The sequence below is a fragment of the Sapajus apella genome, unplaced genomic scaffold (genome assembly GCF_009761245.1).
Source record: "Sapajus apella isolate SASKATOON/1434 unplaced genomic scaffold, GSC_monkey_1.0 scaffold20, whole genome shotgun sequence".
Classification (NCBI taxonomy): domain Eukaryota; kingdom Metazoa; phylum Chordata; class Mammalia; order Primates; family Cebidae; genus Sapajus; species Sapajus apella.
Genome location: NW_022436960.1, coordinates 27,377,536 through 27,404,034, shown reverse-complemented (window position 1 = coordinate 27,404,034; position 26,499 = coordinate 27,377,536). Strand labels below are relative to the sequence as shown.

At 45.5% G+C, this 26,499-nt stretch overlaps 1 protein-coding gene across 1 annotated transcript; it reads left to right on the top strand.

The window, feature by feature from the left end:
• On the top strand, positions 1-24,288 carry BATF (basic leucine zipper ATF-like transcription factor). Its single transcript, XM_032287794.1, has 3 exons — positions 1-316; positions 2,639-2,743; positions 23,758-24,288. The coding sequence occupies exons 1-3, from the start codon at positions 254-256 to the stop codon at positions 23,965-23,967; spliced, it is 378 nt and encodes a 125-aa protein (XP_032143685.1). The 5' UTR covers positions 1-253; the 3' UTR covers positions 23,968-24,288.
• The last annotated feature ends 2,211 nt before the right edge of the window (positions 24,289-26,499 follow it).

Here is a 26,499-nt window from a genome sequence, read left to right as displayed (position 1 = left end):
CAGAAACCACAAGAGAGAGAGAGAGAGCGTGCAAGCCCCAGAGCGAGCGACATGTCCCTTTGGGGAGCAGTCCCTCTGCACCCCAGAGTGAGGAGGACGCAGGGGTCGGAGGTGGCTATAGGGCAGGCAGAGGAGGTGCCTGTGGGGGGTGGTGGGCTAGTGGCCCAGGAGAAGTCAGGAAGGGAGCCCAGCTGGTGACAAGAGAGCCCAGAGGTGCCTGGGGCTGAGTGAGAGAGCCCGGAAGATTTCAGCCATGCCTCACAGCTCCGACAGCAGTGACTCCAGCTTCAGCCGCTCTCCTCCCCCTGGCAAACAGGTAGAGTCCTCCTTTTCCTCTCTCCTAACTTCTCATTCTCCTGGGGGATGGAAAGAGGGACAGGCTTCCTTATCCTGCCCAGGGAGCTGAGGATGGAGGAGGTGGCCGTGGCATGGGCACTCTGTTAGACTTAGGACATGGAATTTGCTACTAAGCTGTGCATATTGGCAGAGACCCTCATCTTTCCACCCATTCTGCCAAAGCCCCTTTTTCTCTCCATTTTCCAAGGCTGGTGCCTATCACCTCTGCCTCACTGGGGTTGCCACCCTAAGAAGCTTTCTAGGAAGCAAAGAGGAGGATGAACATCAAGAACACAGAGAAAAGAGTCTACTGTTCTCCAAGGCTGTAGAAAAGTAAGAGGAGTTTTCAAGTTGGCTGCTGGCCTGCACAGCTCAAATTCTAGATATGTAGTTTCCCAGGAGACAGCCAACAGGGAAAGAGATAAAAAGGGGTCTGGGAAAAGTTGAAAAAAAAAAAAAAAAGAAGAAGAGGAAGAAGGAGGAGGAGGAGGAGAAACCCAGGCTAGCACAGAAGGGTCTCTCGGCTGGGGCACTGCCTTTGTTGCTAGCACACCCAGCAAGGGGGGATGCTAGAGGTCCGGTCAACACCTCGTCCCTGTGGCTTCCGCACAGGAGCAAGGAAATGAATGAGGAGGTGGCTCTGGACATTTGTTGGAGACATTTCCTGGTAGCTCATCTTCGCTCTGGGGAAACAGAGAGATTGAGATTGGGATTCTGGGAGCATTTGGAGTCCGGATTGTGACTTCTAAGTCAAAAGTTTCAGCTAGAGGATTGCCCAAGAAGGAGTGCCCTGCCCATCTCACAGCTCCTAGGGATTTTTTCTGCACCACACTCTTGACATCCTTGCTGTAGGAAGTCCTCCTCTTTCTCATCCAATGTCTATCCATGGGTTAAAATTTTCTCCACCTTCATAGTTTAAAAGTGCATTCTTTCCTTAGCACAGATATCCAGGAGGGCTTTCAAAATGCTGCAGCCAAAATAAAAGTATGTAAACACCGAATAGGGCATCTATCCTAAGCCTCTAGCAACGGAGCAGCAGACTGGAATGAGTCTAGGTGAGACCTCTAGAAGAACAGAATCCAGTCCTCTGCTCAAGATGGTATCAGAGTGGCTCTGACTGCCTGGAAGTTTGTACTCTTCTTAGGAAGGAAATTACTCATGGCTTCCATGGTAACCTGGTGCCCTATCCCCCTTAGAGGAAGAGCACTTCCTTCCTATCTATGCCAATGCCCGCCTACCACAACGGCCTGAAAATACTGGACATGTTGGTGAGCTCAGTGCTAGTGAGCCCAGAGCTTTGCCCTCGGATCTGTGCCCCTCTAGTCTGTGGGGGATGTAGAAGGGAACAGGGCACCAGTCACTAAAGGGTTTCACTCAGACGGCTACACCGATGCTGCAGCATCTAGATGAGAACTGGAGCTAACCCTTCTGCCCAGGCACAGAACATGCCCATCTCTGGGTGTAATTAGAGAACACCCCAAGATCCCCTTATCCTCCCAAGCGCCCATCCACGACCCACCACAGCCAGCTCACCTCCACCATTAACATTCTTTTTGGCATCAATGTGCCAGGCATTGTGCTGGAGCCGTGGGGAATGTCACAGTGGCTAAGCACAACGGCGGGACAGAGAAGGCAGATCTGGGGTATGCCCTCAGCTCAGGAATGCAGCAGAAGACTACATGGGGTGCAGAGTAGCTAGTAGGGGAAGGGTCATAGAAAGGCATTGGGCTCAGCACTCTCAGATGATGGAGAGTACTTGGGCATGCTCTTAGAGCCTCAGTTTCTTCACTTATAAAATGGAAATGATGATATCAACTTCACAGCATTGGGAAATTAAACAAGAACACTTCTGTAAGAACACTTGCACAGAGGCTGGCATATAGTAGGTGCTCAACAAACTTTGAAAAAAAACGGCTCAACGAACAGCAAGAAGAGCCTAAAGACCAAAAAATGAGAGGGTAAGGGTGGAGCAGCCCTACAGAGGAGAGGTGATAAACACACTTCATCGCCTTAACCATTTTGTGTGTGTGTGTGCCAAATACAGCTCTACTGAGGCCTCAAGTTCTCTTGCCTTTTTCCTGTAGCTTTTGGTCAAAAAAGTCAGCGACCTGGGGATGCGTAACCAGGCATGGAGAAGAGCTCTCCTTTGCGTGCAGGCTTTTAGTAAATAGGGGGTTGGAGTGTTCATGAAGAGATAAAGGCATGGAAGGATGGCTGGATGGATACCACACACCAGCAGAGCCTGCTTTCGCTCAAAAGGGAGGAGCAGACTTGCTTAACCTTCATCTTCTCTTTTTCCCAGGACTCATCTGATGATGTGAGAAGAGTTCAGAGGAGGGAGAAAAATCGCATCGCTGCCCAGAAGAGCCGACAGAGGCAGACGCAGAAGGCCGACACCCTGCACTTGGTGAGTGTTCAGATCAATCTTCATCCTTATGAACTTCAGGCTTTGCCCTCCACCATACGGGAAGCCTTGGACCATAGCTTTGATTCTGCTTGTGTGGGGATGTGTATATGGGGCGGGTTAGTGGAGGGTGAGGGCTGTGGGGTGAGGTGGGGAAGGGAGGCTCTCCTGGGAGTGCTTCAAGAAGGTTCTGTAGGCCAGGCGTGGTGATTCACACCTGTAATCCCAGCACTTTGGGAGGCCAAGGTGGAGTTCAAGACCAGCCTGGCCACCATAGTGAAACCCCAGCTCTATACAAATACAAAAAATAGCCAGGCATGGTGGTGTGCACCTGTAATCCCAGCTATTCAGGAGGCTGAGGCAGGAGAATCACTTGAACCCAGGAGGCAGAGGTTGCAGTGAGCCGAGATTGCACCATTGCACTCCAGCCTGGCAACAAGAGAGAAATTCCATCAAAAAAAAAAAAAAAAAAAAAAAAAAGAAGTCCCTGCAGCAGGGAGTGGGTCAGGAGGCTAAATAGAGAAATGAACCTTTCTACCCCAGGAGGGCTCAAGGGGTAGGTAAGTTAAGTGTGGGAAGCCCAGAGGCTGAGCTGAAGGCAGAATCACTGGCTCAGGGATGGGGCAGCCAGAGAGTGCCCCATCCTTCATGAGGCATTGAGAGGAGAAGACAGAGCTGTGTCAGAAGGAATTTAGAAGGCAGAGCTGTGTTGGGAAGGAATTTAGAAGGCAGAGCTGTGTTGGGAAGGAATTTAGAAGGCAGAGCTGTGTTGAAAGGAATTTAGAAGGGCAGTCCGTTGTCTCGCAGTGCAAGGACCACACATAGTCCCATCTCTTGCCAGTCATCAAATGGTCCTGCGTTTGACACAGGGAGGTCCACAGGGCACTGCATCTGATTCTTTTCTTCAGAGCACTGTTGAAGTCTTATTTTGAAATATCTGTCTTTGAAATCATCCCAAGGGATCTGTGAAAGATGCAATTTCAAGTGAACTTATCTGGGATGATCGCCGTCCTGGTTGAGTTGCCTCTAGCCCAAATTTTTCTAGAGAAAGCCTTGACCTCTGGCTTGAGCGACCCAGGGGCCTTGAGCGGTGCTGAATTGCAGTTCCACCAGTGGCCCAAGGCCCCAGATGGTGTTTCTAGGTTCTGGCTGTGCCCCTCATAAAGTACTGCTTCCTCCTCATTGCTCATGCTTTACCACCTTACCTCCCTTCACTCTGTCCCCAGTTTGGTTCTTGTTCGGCCAACTCTTCACGAGTTCCTTTCTCTCCCTCTCCTCATCCCCTTCCATAGCAACTCTAGCTTCATACCCTTCCTTCAGAAACATTTCCATATCTCTAATAGGCTAGCCAATTCTTTCAGTGGAAAGAGTGCAATTGGCACCAAAAATGAATAAGCTTGTATTTATTTGGAAGATTATCATGATCATCAGCCAGTTAGAATGGCTGTGTTAACCCTATCAAGAATAAGTAAGACGTAGTTTTAGAAGAACTAATGCATCTTTTAGCTTTATAAGGAAACAGAGCAGACTGCACCAACAGCTCTGATTGGGTGCTTGGGTTTTATTAGAAATGTATTCAGCATGTCCTCCATTGCACACTAACATAATTTAAGTTCACAATTATCTGTTAACTTTTTGGAAAGAATGAATAAACCACAAGACTGTACCAACCATTCTCCACAGTCTGCATGTCAAGTTGTTGGTGACCCTGCTGCTTGTGTGTGCTCTGCGATTTCAATGTGTCCCCACATTCTGGTTTTCCATCTCAAGGTTGAACATCTATAATCCTTCCCTCTTTCTCTATCAGAGTCTGATTCCGATTCAGTATTCTTTAGAGCAAGCAAACGATCAATCAAAACTTAAAAGGATGAAATCTTCCTTTTGTACAAGTAGACAATGTCCTGAGACTGGCAAACTGCCGTAAACTTTGTACGTGTGTGCTCATTTTCTTAAGTGGAAAGTACGTATAGTTCAGCAGCTCAGCAGTCAGAACAGGGATTGAATCCCAGCCCTGCTGCCTACTGTCTGTGTGTTGGAGACATTCTTGGCCACCCTTGGGCATAGTTTCCTTATGTAGAAAACAGAAAATGATGATAACTACCCCATGCAGATCACTTAAAGAGCCCAGCACAGTACCTGGAATTCATAAATACTCAAAATGTTAAGTATAATAAGAGTAATAATAATTATTATAAGAAGCAAGATAATCACAAATTATACACACATACACATTATATATATATATATATATAAACATGTATACATTTGATATATATTTAATGACAGAAGCTCAGAGTTGGAAGGTTTCTTAAAGGCTAGCAAGTTCAGACATACGTTTGATGCTTCAGACTTCTCTGCAACACCTCCATCCAATGGTCCCTCCACCACTGTATGCCTGGCAACTTCTAGGGCTGGAGATCTTCCTCTCCTAATATATGAACAGAAGGGTCTTCCCTGTGTTAATCTGCACCCCTGCCTCCCTGTAAATTCAACTCACTAGTCTTCGTCCAGTCCCTCGGGGACATATTAATGAGGGTGACATACATGTCTCTTTGCCACAGCAAGTCTTTCAGCTCTGACTCAGCTCTCTCCCCCTTCAGGACAAATGTCAGAACCTAAAGATTCAGCTCATCTAATTACACTAGTCATGTGACATTAGGATACTCTCTATGGCTTGAAGGTCCACAGAGCCCCCAGTCATGTAGTCAACATGTCCATAGCCACACCCCAGCCTCAGGCTCTAGAATGTTCCCAGCTTCCTCACATCTGAACACACATTCCTCCCCCACTGCTTTCTGTTGAGCACGGTGAGTGGATCACAGCAGGGTTGACGCAGCAAGCCCGTGGACTGCTGCCAATGCAACTTCTGTTTCTTGGCTTCAGGTAGAAGCTTTTGGCAGCAATGTGTTCAATCTGCGCCCATCAAATAGGACGTTTAGCTGTGGTTTCAAGTCTTCCTTTTCTCTGAGATGATAATCACCCATCCTCTCCATCCATTATTCTCTTATGTCTGAGATTCAGGTGAAAAGTCTTCCGGTTTACCACCAGGGTCTCAGGGCTCAGTGCGTGGTTTGCCCCGAATCCTTTCCACGCTTAGCTCCACATGCTGGGGTTGTTCTGTGCCCTTCAGACACAGCCATAGGACTCCCCTACCGGGGCTTTACAGACAAGGGTTTGGGAGCCACTGAGAGTACCATATCAAACAAGGACCACGTTCGTATTAGGGTTCTAGCCTCATCTATATTGGGACTTTTTTAAGTTTCAACTGCTGTCACTATTATCAATCTTAAAATACTGAAGCAATTATCTTGTTCCTCTACTGAGAGTATGGGATGCTTACTATTCAACATTTTCAGTATCTATCCTATTAATGTCTGACACCAAGACACTGTACATTGATTGCTTTAAAAATTAAGAGCAGGGAGAGAGCCTTTTTTTTATGATTGTGTATAAATCCCTTGCCTTGACCACCTCTGGTGTAAAATGGATCAGATGATTCCTTTCATAATTGTGACATCGACAAACAATCTAATTCTATTTGTATTTTCCTTTTGTTGTGCATCTCACACAAAAGCACCGATCACACTTAGTTACTTTTCTCCCACAGACAACTATAGGGTTAATTACATATAGTACAGACATTGATTAAAAATGAGAAAGGCATAACCTGACCAGTTAGTTTCTAAAAGATATCAATAGCTAATAAGCGGATCTAAGATAGTCAGCTGAAAAATTATCTGAAATAGTAAGAGAATGCAGCTTCTAAAGTTAAAACAAAATGTAATAAGGTTCCTTTATGCAAAACATAACCAATTAGGAAATTAATGGAAGGAAAGGTCCCATTTATAATACCAATGACAGCAACAAATTGAAGGGAGGAATAATTTAATAAAACATATGAGGAGGATCCTAAATGATTTTTTAAAGATTCAAATAATTGGAAAGACATACCTTATGTCGAGTTAGCAATTTTCCTTAATTGACAAATTTAATGTGATCCCAGTAAAAACCCAATAGGTTTTCTGGGAGTTGGGCAAGAACTAGATTAGCTATTCTAAGTTTCCAGTGAAAAAGAATCACATGGCAATTGCCAGGAAAGTTCTAAAGAAGCATAATGAAAGAAGATTAACTGACCAACATATTAAAGTGAAACACAAATACAGAAATCAAAACAATGTGGAAAAGACGGAACATTGAACAGGATAGTATACGGAAACAGACCCAAAAACAAATTCAGATTTCAAGACCCAAATACATATTTCAGCTGCTAAGACACCAAGTATAAATACAAAATGGGCTGGGTGGGGTGGCTCACACCTATAGTTTCAGCACTTTCAGAGGTCAAGGCAGGCAGATCACTTGAGGTCAGAAGTTCAAGACCAGCCTGGCCAACATGGCACAACCCTGTCTCTACTAAAAAAATTACAAAAATTAGCCAGGCATGGTGGCAGACACCTGTAATTCCAGCTACTCCGGAGGCTGAGGCAAGATAATCGCTTGAACCCGGGAGGCAGAGGTGGAAGTGAGCCGAGATCGTGCCACTGCACTCCAGCCTGGGTGACAGAGCAAGGCTCTGTCTCAATATAAATAAATAAATACAAAATGACCAGGATGGTATTTCAAACCAATGAAAGAAAGATGAATTACTCAACAGAGTTGAGACAATTGGCTAGTCACTTGGGGGAGGAAAAAAAAAAAAAGCTTAATCCTTCATTTCTTATACAACACACACATAGATTAAATGTTAAATTTCTTTAAAAAAAAAGGAAGCTTAAAAAACTTGAAAAGACAAATGAGCATTAAAAAATTTTTCTTGGAAAGGAGAATTATTTTCTAAATAAAACATAAAACCTTGAAGCCATAAAGGAAAAGACAGATATACATTACTTTTATTCATAAAAAGTAAACCTTTCTATGTAGATCAAAATACTATATGCACAATCAAAGGCAAATGACAAACTGAGGAAAAATATCTGTAACACCTATGACCAAAAAAGGTATGTTTACCTACTGTATCAGAGCGCTCTTATGAAAAGGAAATGATTAGCAACCCAAAAGAAAAATGAACGATGACTATGAATAGGCAATTTACAGAAAAGAGAAATAAATGGCAAATAAATGTGTGAAAAGATAGTAGACCTTCTTTAGTTAGGAAAATGCCAATTAAAGCAGCAGTGAGATTGGCAAAGATGAAAAATGTTGTCAATACGATGTTGCCAAGGCAGTGGAGAAGCAGGCACCAGCACACACAGCTGGTAGTCGAGCCTGCATTACCTTGGTGGAGGGCAATTTGCCCACATCCATCCAAATTACAGGTGCACATAGCCTGCGACTCAGTAATTTGATATCCTGGAGTGTACTCACAAAGAAACCCACAGACCATACAATTCTGTACATGTAAAGATAATCATTGCTGCATTGTTTCTTATAGGACAGACTGAACACAAGCTAAAAAAAATCCATCAATAAGGGATTCAGTAAATTATTGTCCATTCAGTGGAATATTGTAGAGATGTTAAAATAATGAGTTAAATCAGAATGTGCTAATCCGGAAAGATTATCAAGTTTCTGTACTTTTAAGTTAAAAAGGTATAAATATAACTCATAGTTTGCTCCCATTTTTTTTTAATTTAATGGTTTTTATTTATATTTATTTATTTATTTTTAGAGACGGGGGTCTTGCTATGTTGCCTAGGCTGGTCTTGAACTCCTGAGCTCAAACAATCTGCCCGCCTTGGCCTCCCAAAATGCTGGGATTGCAGGCATGAGCCACAGTGCCTGGCCCTTGTGTTTTCAATAAAAAGAAAAAGGTACATATATGCATAATTACAAATGCAAACATTTTCAAATAGATTATTTTAGAAATTATTAATGATATTTATTTCTGAAAAGTAGGACTAAAGATCTATAGCAAGAGGGAGATATTTTGTATTCTTTACCTTTTATACAGTTTGGGGCTTTTTATTACATGCTTTTATCTTTATAATATAGATATCAAAATTCTCAGCATTGATCATAACCACACGTGTCAGATGATTTATTTTCTAATTTTGACATCAAACGTTGAATAATCGTCCATCGTGACATGAAGAGTATTCAATCTTGACGCTTTCTTTTGAGCAACATACGTAAATATCTCAGTCTTTGGGAGAACCAGCTGTAGGTTGGGATTTGAGTGATCCTCAGGTCCACAGTACTGTATGATAAAAGATGGCAAATCCATTTCCTTTGTGTAGCCATCCTGGTTGGTTGGTAGTGGCTCTCTAGTGTTGCGCAGCTGGAAGGATTTCAAGTCAAAGACCAGGATCAGTGGAAAAGAGAGCTGAGGTCAATTAAGAAACTCTGTTCATGAAAAGGCTAAAATTAGCAGAGTTGCTAGGAGCAGTGGCCAACAGCAGTGTTAGCTCTGAGCAAGCTGCTGACAAGTCAGTGCTGGCCTTGAGGATGGAGCTGAAGGCAAGTGAGAGTAACCACCAAGTTAGAAAGCTGGAGATTTAGGTATTCTCTTAGGTGGAAGTGGGCCAGGTGCTTGCCTGGGGCTGCCTCCTGAAGGAGTCTCACATTAGTTTAAGAAAAAAAGAGAGGTCTACAGTTTCCAGGGATGTGCTTTGTCATATATGACTGAAAAATCATGAGTATAAATTACGCATTAAATGAAGCCTTGAGCTAACACTGTGAGAAATACGGTATTTACAATTGGAGGAACATTGAGTAACAGAGGAAAAGAAACTCGGCAAAGATGTTAGACCCTACGGGGCTCCTTAGGGTAGCACTATTGTTCTTGGCCTTCGCCTAAGAGAAAAGGATGCTTCTGTTCCTACTTTACTCCTGGAATTCTTTTGCTGTCTCTGGGAGACCATGCCATAATGTTTGTTGGCACAGAGAAGTCATAGGTCAATGAAACACTAAAAGGAATGTTCAGGCTAGTTCCACCTTAAAAGTTCAATGTAGACTCAGTGGACCATTTATGAGATGTGACCCTGTCTCCATTGCTATGAATTTCTTTTTAAAAAACATGTTAATTGAACACATCACTATGTATTAACCACTGTGCCTAAGTGCCCTCCCTGCAGTGTCTCATTTAATGTGCATAAAAACCGTGTTTTATAATTCCTTGCAGTGAGTAACTTGATTGGGGTGACACAGCTTGTGACTAGGTCTGTCTGACTTCAGAACCCATTTTCCTAACCACGAGTTTTTCCTAACCTTAAGTTTTACTGCCTGGTTTTTCAAACCCGGATGAAGATGTGTTCGTCTTCCCTAACCTATATTTTCCTTGAATCTCTTCATGAATTTATTTTTTTTGTTTTTTAAGCAACATCTTCCAAAATCTGCATTATCCCCCAGACATCATCAGGCCTGGTAAAGAAAGTAAAGACATGTTTATTTTCAATACATATGTCAATTTTACAATTGATATCATATATATCATGATATATACAGCTAGATACAATTATATATACACCGTGTATATATACAATTATATATACACGGTATATATAGATAGATACAATTGGTATATCAAATGATACAATATATCAATTGAAATCTTTTTTGAGAAGGCTGTGTAGCAATAAATGTTAACATCTTTTACAGGAATTACCTTTGACACAACAGAGTTTGAAGAAAAATAATTTACAAAGTTGTAAATTTTGTAATATTCACCATTATCTGTGAATAGTAAATACTTTATCAATGCTATAAAACTGGACAGGCGGCTTACAACAAAAGACGAGCACATTATGATACATTCATAAAATAAAAAATTTATGCTCATACTTTAAATGACTACTTAGCTTTGCATTTATCAACATAGAAAGATGTCCGTAATATAGCATTAAGTGAAGAAGGCAAATTACAAACAGCATGCAGAGTATAATCCTTTAATGCAAAATTTGTGGGTTTGGGTCATGGTTGCATGCATAAAGAGATGTCTGGGAGGACATTCTCCAAAATGTTAATAGCAATTATGAGTAGTTGAGTTTAGGTAGTTCATCTTATTCTTGGTACTTTTGTTTTTCTTTATTATGATAAATATGTTCCATTTTAAAAATCAGAATTTAAAAAATTTGGCTATTTTCATTTGGGGAGGGAAAACACGTCAAGGCAATCCACCACCCCCCACGGCTTGTCTTACCGATGATGGGTTGGTGTGGCTACGTTTGGGAGGCATATTGGAAATTGGAAGTCCAGCTCCACGCTGGTCTTGATGCTATAAAGAATGATTGTCTAAATAGGATGATAGTCCCAGGTCACAAACTGACAGCTACCTGTTCAGCAGATGTCTTCATGGAGCTATTCTCAGCAGGACCCAGACTTCCTTCTCCTGAGCAGAATAGGAGAGTTTCCCCAGAGTGCCCCTGCCCAAGTTTCTCAGAGGTTTTCTAAGTCTCCTCTGTTGGACTTAGTCCAGTTCCCTGCTTCCTAGAAGGGGTGGGTTGGGTTCACAGTACAAAGGCCCCTTCAGATTGCAGGGTATCTGCAGAGGTTTTCACCACGGGTCCCCGTGATGGCTGTGGAGGGAATAACAATGATAATAGTCCTACTACCTTTTAAAATTGCAGTTAAACTGCAGAATTAAATGGGAACTCGGAGATCTTCTAGGGCGACCTGCCGTGCTTCCAACGAGGAAACTAATGACACCCAAGAACCCAAACCTCTTGCCTTCCCACCAGTCTGCTTTTGTTTCATGCCACTTTCCTGAACAGAGCTTTGCTAGGCAGGTGTTTGCATAAGGCCTTTTGCAAAGGTGGGCCAAGAAGCAGGCCATTAACCAGAACACTTGAACAGCCCCGACACTCATCAGCTCCAGAACATACGACTATACAACAAGGGACCAGAAAGAGAGTGAGTGCAAGCCTGACAGGGGCCGAAGTGAAATGTTTCTTTGTTTAAAAGAAATTTTAAAGTTGCAACCCAAAATTAGAAAGGCCAATGACATATTGGGGAAAATATTTGCATCAAATTAAATAAATGAAGGTTTAATATTTATGCTACAGAAAGAAAATCTTTTTTTTTTTTTTTTTTTTTTTTTAGACAGTCTTGCTCTGTCACCCAGGCTGGAGTACAGTGGTGCTATCTCGGCTCACTGCAACCTCCACCTCCCAGGTTCAAGCAATTCTCCTGCCTCAGTCTCCCGAGCAGCTGGGACTACAGATGCATGCCACCACACCCAACTAATTTTTTGTATTTTTAGTAGAGACAAGGTTTCACCATATTGGCCAGGCTGGTCTCAAACTCCTGACCTCATGACGCACCTGCCTCAGCCTCCCAAAGTGAGCCACCGCACCTGGCCAGAAAGAAAATCTTATAAAGCAAAACATCAAGACACCAATAGACAAGTGGGCAGAGGCTATGAGCAGAAAGCTTACATAATATTTTTCCTACTAAAATGAAAATACCCTAATTTCCTATTCTGATTATGAAAACGATACACACCACGGCAGGGTTTCTTAACCCCAGTGCTATCGACACTGAGTCTGATAATTCTTTGTTGTTTGGGGTTGTCCTGTGTCTTGTAAAATGTAAAATTTACCCACGAAAGCCAGTAGGGCACTCCTCACCCTGCTTAGCTGTGACAACCAAAAATATTTCCAGAACTTGTCAAATGTCCCTGGAAAGGCAAAAATCAGTCCTAGTTGAGAATGCTACACTACAGAGAAAGACACATGGAAAGCTGTTCTTCCTCCTTAATACTCTCCAGCTTCTAACAGTAACATGAAATTAAGAAGCCTTCATAAAGCTAATTGGCAACAACTAAATTATTTAAAATTATGACACCTAAATGTCGGTAAGGTTGTAGGAAAATGGATAGAAGCATTCACGACTGGTGACATTATATATTTGACATGACCTTTTTTCAGTAATACTTATCAGGACTGGAAAGACTGGCTGCCTCCTTGGCCTCATTCATCTTGTTCCTAAGAGTTTATCCTAGAAAATCACTGAACAGAGACAAAACCCAGTGCGCATCAAGATATTCATCTCAGCATTATTTTTAATAGTGACAATTTGATAGCAACCAGGATGTCCAACATTAGAAGACCACTTTAAGTAAATTGATGATGTAGTCATTAAAAATTATGTTTACGTAGATGTGATAAAGTTAGGACAAAATGCGAAATATAAATTGTATGTGTGCTATGATTGAGATTTCATAAAAATAATGTATGCATGTTTGTTGAAAAGGGTAGGATGGCTCATGCCTGTAATCCCAACACTCAGGGAGGCCAAGGCAGGAGGATGACTTAAGACCAGGCTGGGCAACATAGTGAGATCCTGTCTTTACAAAAATAAAAATAAAAAATTAGCCAGGCATGGTGGCTTGCACCCAGCTACTCTGGAGGCTAAGGTGGGAGGATCGCTTGAGCCCAGGAGGTCAAGGCTGCAGTGAGCCCTGATTACATCACTACGCTCCAACCTGGGTGATAGAGTGAGACCCTATCTCAAAAAAAAAAAAAAAAAAAAAAGGATGAGATTGCAATATGTCTAAATGAAAACAGTTGTGTTAGGGAACTGGACTGTTTTTAACTTTTAAAAAATATTTTGGCCAGGCGCAGTGGCTCACACCTATAATTCCAGCACCTTGGGAGGCTGAGGCGGGCAGATTATAAGGTCAGGAGTCCAAGACCAGCCGGACCAACATGGCGAAAACCCATCTCTACAAAAATACAAAAATTAGCCAGGCAGGGTGGCGCACACCTGTAATCCCAGCTACTCAGGAGGCTGAGGCAGGAGAATCACCTGAACCCAGAAGGCTGCAGTGAGCTGAGATCACGCCACTGCCCTCTAGCCTGGGGGACACAGCAAGACTCCATCTCCAAAAAAAAAAAAAAAAAAAAGATCTTTAATGTAGTTATACTGCATTGTTTTATTTTTAAAGAAACAGAAGAAAATGGCCAAATGGAGAGCTATAGGAACTCTAGAGGACATCAGGGACAAGGACAGAGGATATTCTTGAGCTGAAATTTGGGAATCAGGTTTTGGTAGGAGATATTAAAAATTATACTCCAAACAGGAATACTTTGAGAGTGGAAGGTGAAACTCGTAAATGTTACACCAGGACAACAGGTGTCCGAGTAAATATCTGGTCACCCTAGACAAGGAAACCAAGAAAGATAACATGGCGTTCTTATGAAAACTCGGAAAAAACGATAAAGTTCAGAGTCAAGCAGAGGGAACTGGATTCCTATGACCAAAATGCAATTTCCTGCAACTGAAGACCCTATAACTAAAATAGGGTACTTAACTGGCATAAGAACATGTCTTATCATTAAGAGAGCAGGATGACACAGAAAATTATACAAGCAAAAGCCATATTATCAGTACTAGTGCTGAGATTAGCAGAAATGATTCATCTACTCAACAAATATTTATCAGCCAGGTACAGTTTGTCCTAGGCACTGGGAATATCACAGGGACAGGACATACCGAGTCCCAGATTTCATGAACCTTACAGTCAGTTGGAAGTCGGACTGGAAAACAGACAAACACACTAATCACATGACAGGTTTAAAGAAGACAAAATAATAATAATAATAATAAGATGAAATCATGCAATGTGGAAAGTGTCTAAGGGAGGGGATTGGGGCAGTGAAGGGGGAGGCCTTCCTGAGGCTCTGGCATTTGAGATCAAAGGCAAATCAAAGAGGAGACTGGAAAGATCTGGGGAGAGGGTGATGGCAGCAAAGAGCCTTGAGGCCAAGCTGGCAGGGTGGAGACCAAGTTCAAGACCATGAGGGAGTGAGGAAGAGCTCAGGAATAAAGGCAATCGTGGGGCTGGCACAGTGGCTCACACCTGTAATCCCAGCACTTTGGGAGGCCAAGGTGGGTGAATCATTTGAGGCCAGGAGTTCGAGACCAGCCGGAGCAATATAGTGAAACCCCATCTCTACAAAAATCTGTTTAAAAAAATAGCCAGGCATGGTGGCACACACCTGTCGTCCCAGCTACGTGGGAGGCTGAGGCGGGAGGCTTGCTTGAGCCCAAGAGGTCGAGGTTGCAGTGAGTTGTGATAGCACCACTGCACTCCAGCCTGGGCAGCAGGGCAAGACCCTGTCTTTAAAAATAAAAATAAAATAAAAAAGGCAATTGTGCTCCTGGGAGCAGGAACCGGATGGGGCATGTGGTGGGGGCCCAGCTAATTCAAACCCTGCCTGGGGGGATTTCTCTGAACCTAAACTCTGATCAAGTTAAGAAGCAATTGCACCTCACTGGGCTGTTTGACAGTTTAATTGAGAGGGCAAATGTAAGAACAATGCAATATTGTCAGTTTTTGTTTTACACTGTTCCTTTGTTTAATGCAGAGAGTCTGGCCTTTTCCTAGAAATCAACCAGATATTTCATCCTACACGAAAACATACATCCTTCTTTCTGGTTGGTTATAAACACTTTCAGGATATCAGCAGTTTCGGGGGTTTGGCCTTTCACAACTGGTCAAGTCTCCTTTGTTGGGTATGAATGGGGAGGGTCAAATTTGAACTGGGGAAGTGACATGACAGAGTTCTTGAAGTGGTTGTAATTCTGCTACTCCCACCCTATTGGTTCAGTTTGGGGAATAAACAGAGGTTTCACCTAGGCCTTTTGAAAAAATGAATCTCCTTGATTCATTTGGAAATATCCCAGAGTTACAAAGTAGAAGCTATTTAGGTGTACGAGTGGTGCACTAATCACTCTCTAGGAATTCTCATGGACATCACAAATGTACTCAGTCGGCCCTTCTTCATAGGCACATCTGAGATTTAATAATCTGGTAAATTATTCCAGATTATAAGTTGGCAATCAAGCAACGTGATTTGATTGAACACTTACTATGTGCCAGGCACTGTCCTTGTTACTGAGGACAAAACAGTGAAGACAGTAACAGCCCCTGCCTTCACGGAGCTCAACAATGGAAAGGGTAAGGAAAGGGGTAAAGTTATAATGAATGAAGTACGAGTAGATCCCAAGCTCTTGCCTTTCCATTGTATGAATGAACTGTGCTGAGCTATTTAGAATTGTTTTCACCAATTTAAGAATATAATAGGGGAGCCCGAGGGAGAAAAAATAAATAAATAAATAAAAGAATATAATAGTAGTGTGCTTAAATGGATATTTTGCTTCAGAAAATGTTTTAAATTGAGAAATGGTCTCCCAACTCTAAATTTTTAAATATTATTTATACTATAAATGATAAAATTTTTAAATGTATTTAAGAAAATGAAAATATGCAAATATATAACACAAATTTAATGAAATCAGACACTACACAGTTATGTTATATTATTATTATCATAATTTTGAGACAGGGTTTCACTCGTTCCCCAGGCTGGAGTTCAGTGGTGCAATCATGGCTCATTGCAGCCTCCATCTCCAAGGCTCAAATGATCCTCCCACCTTGGCCTCCCAAATAGCTGGGACTACAGGTGTGTGCCACTATGCCTGGCTAATTTTAAATTTTTTTGTAGAGGTCTCACTATGTTGCCCAGGCCTCAAACTTCTGAGTTCAAATGACCCTCCTGACAAAGGGGCCTCCCAAAGTGCTAGGATGACAGCAACTGCACCTGACCTAATATTATTTTTAAAAGGAATCCGCTATGAACATGATTTGCAACTTGGCTGCACATTAGGCTCACTTGGAAAGTATTTTTAAAGTCTTGATGTCTGCAACCACTCCAGAACAATTAGATTGGAACCTCTGGGAGGTTGGCATCCAGGAATTCAGACTGTTTAAGGCTCTCCAGGTGCTGGCAGTGTGCACAGCCAGGGTTGAGAATCAGGGGCAGTGCATTACAGCCTATCAGGTCTGTACCTGAGTGTGTGGAGTGAGCAGCATTTGTGGAGTGAGTGTGGGGTGATCATGTGCGTAAGTACCCAGATACTCTAGGTCAGAGACAGTGGCCTGCTGGCTTAAACAAAACAAACTATTCAAACCCTTGCTTTGATGGCAGTTATTATTTGTTTTGTTGTTTGGTTTTGAAAACTGGGCTTGCTAGTGGTCACCTTTGTAACTTGAAGCATCAGTATTAGCCAAGATTGCATGCATTCAGTGGCAAGTAATAGACCAGCCATCAAACAGAGGTGTCAACAAATCACCGCCAACTTTTCTCATATAACAAGAAGTTCAAAAGTGGAGAGAGCAGGCTAGAGCAAGGAAGAACCAAGCTCCTTCTCCCTGAGCATCCTTAGTATGAGGCGTTCATCCTGTAGGCTATGAGATGGGTGCCGAGCCTCTGGGCATCCGTCTATGTTGAGGGAAGGGGGCCTTTCTCCTCATGAGCAGGCTGTGCCTTTTCAGTAGGAAGGGAAGCTCTGCCTCCACCTCCCACCCACCAGGTACTTCTGCTTACGTCTCTTTGGTAAGAATTCCCCTAGCTTCAAGGTAAGCTGAATTTTTTTTTTTTAAGCAATTCTGTTCCCACTCTTTCCAGAGGAAGGCAAGGGAGAAGGAGTTTGGGGTGGATGCGGATTGAACCAACTTATAGTCTTCTCATATTTGAGGACAATGTAATCGTAGTCTTGAAAACCAAGGACCAGAGGACAGCCTTTTAACTCTGTGACCAGATAGGGCCCTGAGGGCATGGCTGATGTGGACAAACATCTGCTCGTGACAAAGGTGCTCGTAGCCCTAGAGCTTCAGCTCTAAGACATGAAACTGAAGGTTCCTCCAGAATCAGACACACGCATTGTTCAGCACAAAGATCTGTGGTTTGGTGATTCCTCCTCTCCCTTAACAAGGTGAGGGGCAGCAGTTGGGGTGAATTTCCCAGGAATAGTGGGAGATGTGGGCCTGGATGCTCCCACTGCTTGGGAAGGGGCAGGCTTTTCAGTGGGAAGCCTTCTCCAGGAATGGGGGCTCCACCCTCTGCATGTGACATACAGGGGCTGGCAACCGATGGAACCTGAACATGTATCTGGGCGTGAGGGATAGGCTTCAAATGCCACTTAAGTGTGGGTGGGAGCCAAAAGGTCACCCTACCAATAAATGACTGCGTGTCCTATTGAGGAGAAAACACACAGGGACTATTTTCACCCTTCTGGAAATGTGAACAGGAAATGCAAGGAGAAGGTCAAGAGGTCCAAGGTCACTAAACTGGAACTGGCAGGGAGGAAGCCTCAACGCCACTCAGAGTGCCCGGAGAGTCCCTGCCAGATCCCCGGGGCAGAGTCCAGCTAGGAAATGCCAGCCTGTCCTTGGTCTTTGTCCCAAATGGCTCCCCACGGGTAAGGGAACTGCCTGGGGATTCCCCGTCGTTGAAGAGTTCTTTGAGTGACCCCCTCCTAAGCCCCTCCAGTAGGGGATTTCCCAGAATGCTCCCACGCCCCCAGGAAGCCTCTTCCTTAGCCACCCCCAAGCTGCTTGTGGTTCAGGATACAGGTAGGTGGCATCAAGTGACCCCACAGGTGAGGGATTTGCCTGAGGTGGGAAAAGAGGGAAGATGAAATTGGAAAGCCAATTGGGCTGAGGAGTTACCTCACAGGAGATAACTGTCAAACAGTGTAACGTTTAAACAGACTTTAAAGGCAAGAGAGGATGGAGGGCACAGACTCTGAAGCCAGAGTGCCTCAATTCAAGTACTGCACGCTGCAACTTCCAAGCTGTGTGATCTTGAGCCAGTTACTTAACGTCTCTGTTCCTCAGTTTTTCCTCTTCTATAAAATGGAGATAATATTATCCACCACACAACCTTGTTGAAAATATCAAATATCAAATGTATTGATAAGCGTAAAATACTTAAAAGAATGATTGGCACACGGAATTATGCAGTAAATGTTAGTTATTGGCCAGGCATGGATGTCTCACGCCTGTAATCCCAGTACTTTAGGAGGCTGAGGCAGGCAGATCACTTGAGGTCAGAAGTTCAAAACCAGCCTGGCCAACATGATGAAACCCTGTCTCTACTAGAAATACAGAAAAATTAGCCGAGCATGGTGGCAAGCACCTGCAACCCCGGCTACTTGGGAGGCTGAGGCAGGGAGAATCCCTTGAACCAGGGAGCAGAGGTTGCAGTGAGATGAGATAGCACGACTGCACTCCCAGCCTGGGCAACAGAGAGAGAATCTGTCTCAATAAATAAATAAGTGTTAGTTAAGTCACGCTAAGCTATTTTTTTTTTAATATTTGGTTTCTATCCATCTTTCTCATAAAGTTGAACCTAGTTATACCTCAGACCTATTAAATCAGAATCGGTCATCAGGATTGGACCCCAGCGTGTGCATGAGGTTGCGAATCATTGTTTTGGTCCAGTCCTTCCGTTTTAAAGTGAGGCAACTGAGACTCAATAGGGAAATCGAGTCACTGAGGGTCATCCAGCCAGGACCAGGGCCCAAGCTCCCTGTTCCCGTTTACCACTGATGGAGCTCACCGTGGTCATGAGTTCAGGACCTGGCTCTGCATCTGGAGGAAGACCTGACCTCAAGTCAGCCCTCGTCCAGAGTATCTGGCCAGGAGACCCCCTCTCCCTGCAGCCCAGGAGGCAGACGGTCAGCTCTGTGATTGGAAGAATGTGAGCAACTCAGGGTTCTTGCGTTGTGTGGTGTGTGGGTCACCAAAACCGAGATCCAACTTTCTCCTGAGAGACCACAGGGAAGCCAAGGACTTTTTTTTTTTTTTTTTTTTTTGAGACAGAGTCGCGCTCGGTCACCCACATTGGAGTGCAATGGTGCGGTATCAGCTCACTGCAACCTCCTCCTCCCAGGTTCAGGCGACTCTCCTGCCTCAGCCTCTCAAGTAGCTGGGACTACAGACATATGCCACTATGCCTGGCTAATTTTTGTACTTTTCATAGAGATGGGGTTTCACCATGTTGGCCAGGCTGGTCTTGAACTCCTGTCCTCAAGTGATCCGCCTGCCTCAGCCTCCCAAAGTGCTGGGATTCTAGGTGTGAGCCACCGCGCCCGGCCAACTTTCTAGTGCCCTCGAGTGACCTTTGCCCACTCGAGTCTCCCTTCTCTCAGGGGAAGCAGTCAGTGTGAGAGAAGGACCCCAAGCCAAGCCCTGCTCTGCCCCTCCCTGGCAATGTGTCTTTGCATCAAACACTTAAAAGTTTCTGAACTTCTGAGAAAACAGGTTTCTTGAGGTGAATCTTACAGCACAGCTGCCACCAGCCTGTGGTCATTGGGAGGGCATGTGGCATAGGTTTGTTCCAGGGTCTCAGTTGGCCTCATCTGTAGAGTGGGGATAATAATAGATTACCTTCCCTATCCCACTCAGAGGGTTACTGTGGGAGTCGGATAGACCGGGGTGAATTCTGAATGGGAGAAAGAAGGGTTAACGCAGGCTCACTCCCGCCCCACTCTGCAGTAGCAGACATGCACAGTAGAAGCGACATTTCCACCCCTTCACTGTGCCCTAGGTGTCCAGCCCTCATTGTCAGGGGATGTCATTGTCATACCTCTGGATCAACAGCTGCTCCCATGCCACCTTTGACAATTGTGCCTTCAACTGCGAGAGCCCGTTCCAGGGCATAACTGCCCCAAGAAGGGCTAGAGTCAGCTGGGCAACAGCGGGTGGGGACATGGAGGGAAGAGGCCCCAGATCAGCCACTTCCTCCTGCGAGGGAAGTCAAACCCTGTCTCTCACCAGTGTCAGGCTGGCTGCACGGTCCCTGAGCTGGCAGGGCGGGTTTCTTGGGGGCCCTAGCAGGAAGCAGTCTTGCTTCCCAAGGTAAAGACAAGTTTCTTATCACTGGTGGTGGTTTTCTGGTTAGAGGCAGCAGGCAGCGGTTATGAACTTTGCCTAGAGCTCTGGGATCTGCAAGGGGAGGGGTGGGCAGACCAGAGGGCTGAGTGAGCTCAGCAGAACTTGCTTAGGGAGGAAGGACCTGCTGTCACTTCCCGAAAGCTGGGCCAGCCTCTAGGCGGGGAGAAGGTCAGAGTGGCCCTCCCTTCTGCCTCGGGGTTTGCCCAGGTTCTTCAGAGCACAGAATTTACAGTAAATGTTGTCACCAGTGGAAACTCTCAGAGGGGGCGAAGAAACGGGCTAGAGGAAGAAGCCAGGACTCCCGGCCCCCAGTTCCCGTCTTACCAACACCCCCTAGTCTCATCGTGCTGCTTTATCTTACCTTTCGGTAAAGAGGGGATGCCCTCCTTCTGGGATGTGCCAGCAGGAAATACCCAAATGGTTAAATGAATGAACCGGCCACACCTTGCAGAAGGCAGGGCTGCAAACTCTATCACCATGGCTCTTAGTAACTCCCCTGCCCCGTTTTAAAGAGGCTTCCTTTGTAATTGACTTTAGCACATTTTCTAGCTGAGAGCCCCATTCAAGCAATGCCAGGCTGAGGCTGAGCATGCCTGTATCCATCCTTCACAGATGATGGAACCTGGCTTGATGAGCAAGGCCACGGTTGGTGTATGCTTCTCTGCCATTTAAAAAAGACCCACCCCCAGGATGTGGGGTGTAGGATGATTGGCAGTATAACCGATAAACCTCATTAGCCCACAGCTCATGCCCCGGATGGATGCGTTAGGGTAAATTTTATTTTATTATTTTGTTTTATTTTTTGAGAGAGGATCTCACTCTGTCACCGAGGCTACAGTACAGTGGCATCATCATGGCTCACTGCAGCCTCCAACTCCTGGGGCTCCATGCCCAGCTAATTTTCTTATTTTTGTAGAGACTGGGTCTCAGTAATGTTGCCCAGGCTGGTCTTAAACTCCTGGGCTCTCAGCAGGCAGAGGCTGCAGTGAGCTGAGATCGAACCACTGCCCTCCAGCCTGGGAGACAGCGAGACTGTCTCAAAAACAGCAACAGCGACAACAGAAAACTGCTGGGCTCAAGCGATCCTCTCACCTCAGCCTCCCAAAGTGCTGGGATTATAGGTGCAAGTCTCTGCACCCAGCCTATTTAGGGCAAATTTTAAATGTCAAGTTATCTCGCATCTCCTCACCACCTACCATATTTTTTAGTTACCTTCTTTGTGCCAGCAGATGATGTCATCAGTCTGTCAGTCAACAAACATCTGAGTCCATACTATGTGTCAGGCATTGAGCCAGGCATTAATAAATAGGCATTTAACAAGTGCTTGAATAATTAAAACAAATTTAAAATAATATTTAACTAGTGCTTTCCAACTCGCCTGATCATTAGAATGACCCGCGGCACTAGTTAAAACTTCACATTTCGCTCCCTGGTGGTCTAGTGGCTATAATTAAAATAATAAAATAAAATAATTTTTTTTTTAAAATTCAGCTCTGCAGCCAGGCGCGGTGGCTCACGCCTGTAATCTCAGCACTTTGGGAGGCTGAGGTGGGCAGATCCCATGAGGTCAAGAGTTTGAGACTAGCCTGGCCAACATGTTAAAACCCCATCTCTACTAAAAATACAAAAATTAGCTGGGTGTGGTGGCACGTGCCTGTAATTCTAGCTACTTGGGAGACTGAGGCAGGAGAATCACTTGAACCCGAGAGGCAGAGGTTGCAGTGAACCGAGATCACAGCACTGCACTCCAGCCTAGGCAACAGGGTGAGACTCTGTTCTCAGAAAAAAAAAAAAAAAAAAAAAGAAAAATATCAATTCTGCAGACTTCACCCCCTAAATCCCAAAACCTTCCTAAAATCTGGGTGCAGCAGATTTTAGGAAGGGCCTGAAATTCCTTTCTTAACAAGCCTTCAAATTAATTTCTCGTGATATGGCAAGTTTGGGAAATACTGACCTAACCCAACTAGATCTAGCAAGGTAAGACCTGGTCTCTAAATATCTGGTTGCCTTTTGAACCAAAATGGTTTTTATTTGCATCTCCAATGTCATTTGCCTTTCCTCTGTGGGTGCCAATGCTTAGCAGAGAAAGTCTGTTTGATTGGGTCAAGTAATGTAAACCTTAAAATTATACTAGAATTGGGATCTCCTGGGCTTTCTGAAGATGGGATTGCTTTTCAGTAAATGCTAATTACCAGATGGCAATTGTTGATTAATTAATGATGTGATCAGAAATCAGCACCTCTTAGCAGGCATCTTCCTGATTACCATGTATTTGATGGTTCCCCAAAGCAACAGGGAAAAGAGTTTCCAGAAAAAGGAGAAGCTCACAGTCTTGGGATACACCCAGAGTACTGTCAGACTGCTCTCTGCTGGGCCAGGCAGGGTGGGACAGAATGTTGTGGCAGACTTTGACCATTTCATATTTATTTATTTACTTTTTTTGAGATGGAGTCTTGCTCTGTCACTCAGGCCGGAGTGCAGTGGCACGATCTTGGCTCACTGCAACCTCTGCCTCCCAGGTTCCAGCTATTCTCTTGCCTCAGCCTCCCACATAGCTGGGATTACAAGCACCTGCCACCACACCTGGCTAATTTTTTTTTTTTTTTAAGACACAGTTTAGCCATGTTGGCCAGGCTGATCTCGAACTCCTGATGTCAGGTGATCCACCTGCCTCGGCCTCCCAAAGTGCTAGGATTACAGGCATGAGCCACCCTGCCTGGCCCCATTTAATATTTATAAAGAACCTGAGCATTCTAAAATCTGGGTGCAGCAGACGAGTATTCAGTGACTATATTTGTAAGACGAAATGCAGACCCCGGGAACATTTGGAGAACACACGGCATAACAGAGTAGGAAGGAGTAAAACTGGTGTAAGACATTCTCACGAACTACTTTCCAGTTCCTTAGGATCTGGCCCGCCAGCTGCTTTCTCTTGCTATATTCCTGCCACCCCCCACCCACAGACACCCCCACGGACATCCCTGCATACATGCACACAGACGAGCACACTCACATGCACTCCTCTATCAGATTGAACCATATGAAATTGCTATTTTACAGGTCACAGCAGACAAATATCAGGAGCTTCACATGGTTCAGTCTCCTATCTACGTGTACACATGCACACCAACCCATGTGCTTATGTAAACACGCCCATACACACCTAAGAACATATATGCACTTGTGCACACATTCACATGTGCAGGAAAATTCTCTGACATGCTTCTCCATGGCTGTGCTAGTGAACGACGAATCTGGGCCCTCCTCCTGCATCCCTCCACTCCCCACCCACTTTGCCACCTTCCCTGACATTAATCTGTGGTTCTGATCCCTACAGGAGAGCGAAGACTTGGAGAAACAGAACGCGGCTCTGCGCAAGGAGATCAAGCAGCTCACGGAGGAACTGAAGTACTTCACGTCGGTGCTGAGCAGCCACGAGCCCCTGTGCTCGGTGCTGGCCGCCAGCACGCCCTCGCCCCCCGAGGTGGTGTACAGTGCACACGCCTTCCACCAGCCTCACGTCAGCTCCCCGCGCTTCCAGCCCTGAGCTTCCGATGGGGGGAGAGCAGAGTCTCGGGAGGGACACACAGACTGTGGCAGTGCTGCACCCATCCCGCAGAGGCCCCTGTCCACCTGTAGACCCGGAGACAGAGGCCCGGACAAGGATCAAACACAGGGACTGTCATGACTGGAAGGGTGTGAGGCCTCCCAGCAGTGCCGCAGCATTTCGGGGAGCCTGTGCTGGACTCCACTCTAGGTTGGAGGCTCAATCCAGAAGAATATCAGGCAAGATGCCCAAGTCTCATGTCACAGAGCAAGGCGGGCAGGAAAGGGGTATTTTTCTAAATAAATGTTTTAAAATAAACCAGTGGTTTCCCTCTTTTACCTTGTCCCTTGACAGTCTAGATTGTGCCGTGTTGGACCTTCTTTGTTTTGGGCTCTAGTACCCTCAGAAAGCTTCAGGGACTCCACTAATAGCTCTGCTTTTCCGTGGTTTGTTGATCTATTTGGGAAGCTTTCAATTCCTTCCTTTAGATGTCTTCTTCCTCTTCCTCTCCTTCTTCTTCCTCTTCTTCTCCTTCTTCCCCTTCCCCTTCCCTTTCCCCTTCTCCTTCTCCTTCTCTTTCTCCTCCTCCTCCTCCTCCTCCTCCTCCTTCTTCTTCTTCCTCTTCTTCTTCTCCTCCTCCTCCTTCTTTCTCTTCCTCTTCCACTTCTTCAGAGTCTCTCAGCTCTGTTACCCAGGCTGGACTACAGTGGCACAATCTCCACTCACTGCAACCTCCAACTCCCAGGTTTCAAGAGACCCTCCTGCCTCAGCCTCCCTCGTAGCTGAGACTACAACCACACACCACTACGCCTGGCTAATTTTTGTATTTTTAGTAGAGACAAGGTTTCACCATGTTGGCCAGGCTGGTCTCGAACTCCTGACCTGAAGTGATCCGCCTGCCTGGGCCTCCCAAAGTGTTGGGATGACAGACGTGAGCCACCTCACCCGGCCTAGGTGTCTTCTGGATTGCCTTCCCGTGCTACCCTCACTGTGACCTCCCACTTTCCATTCCTTACTGCTTTCTAGACCATAAGCGGGTCGTCCCCTAGTCTAGGAGAAGGCCCAGTGCAGGATGGCATCATCCGGTGAAGTGGCAAGTCAAGATGACCTTCTCATCTCCCAATCATTTCTCCACTCACCCAGCCATCTGGCTCTGTCCAGACAGCCAAGTCCCTGGGTGCTGTGACCAGGTCCTGTGCCAGGCTGCACCTCACATGGAAGGCAGTGCCCTCCTCATGCTCTCAAGGGGCAACATGCAGCTTGGGTCCACAGGGACTTCTCTGCCAGTGGCCTGCGTGTCCTACTGGAGACTCCACCTCCCTTAGAAGGCAGCAACATGGAGCACAGGACTCCACAGGCTGCCATTTGAGCACTGAGTGCAACACATGGCTCAGGGAACACAGAGTCATCTTCAGTTTGACAGAGCCTGAAACCAGCATGCTCTACCCTGCTGTGCCTCAGAGATCCCCAGGCTGAGTGCCCGCTGGCCTCCCTGACACAGCCTTACCCACACCACCGCCCACAAGCAATGGGTGCTGCAGGACCTGGCCACGCACAGCTCCTGCTGAGCCAGCTGGGGACAAAAACCACAGGGATCACTGTGCCAGGTGCCTGCCTGCCTGATTGAGCTCCTTCAGCCACCACCCTCAGTCTCATCCATTTGTCCTTCAGAGGGACAGCCTCTGCCTGCTGCCTCCCCAGTGGCAGCCCTCATGGGGTGACAGGAGAGGGGAAGAGAAGGCCCGCTTCCCTGTGTCAGTGCCCTCTGAACCCACTGGCCAACCACTCTGGCTGGTTTGAGGCCAAGTTTCAACACTAGACCTCCCCTGTGCAGACAGCCCCTCTCAGATGATGCCAGTGTTAGGCTGTTGTGATGATTAAAATCCATAGAATTTGGAAGAGCTACATTCCAGCAGATGGTGGAGTCACAGCCCCTTGGGAGGAGCCCAATCAACAGCCTCTGACAGCACATTGCAATCTTTGGGGCTCTCACCAGTGAAGCTGGTGCCCATGGATGCCTAGGGTGTGGACACTGGGCTGAGCCCCATAATTCAGAGCCTGGGAAGACAGCACTGAAGGCCTTCCCTGAATGCTGGCATTTCTCCCAGCGCAAAAACTTGCAGTGTAACCTTTGGTCTCCCAGCGAAACTTGGCAAAAGAGGATCCCCTTTCAGTGCAGAGCCTCCATGTCGGCTGGGCAGATATGTCATGAGGAGGAGCTTTCTCATCAATTTCCTTTGGAATCTGGGTTTTGGTAGCTAATGCTCCGTCTAGCATTCTTTGCCAAACCTCTGTTAATGGGAAGAGCAAAGAAGCTGATCGTCACTTCAGATGTTGCAGTCATTAAATAGAATTCATTGTTTTTTCTTCTTTTTTTTTTTTCTGAGGCATGGTCTCACTCTGTCGGCCAGGCTAGAGTGCAGTGGTGCGATCATGGCTCACTGCAGCCTCGACTTCCCAGGCTCGAGGGATTGATCCTCCCACCTCGGCTTCCCAAGGTGTTGGGACTACAGGCATGAGCCATGTCGCCTG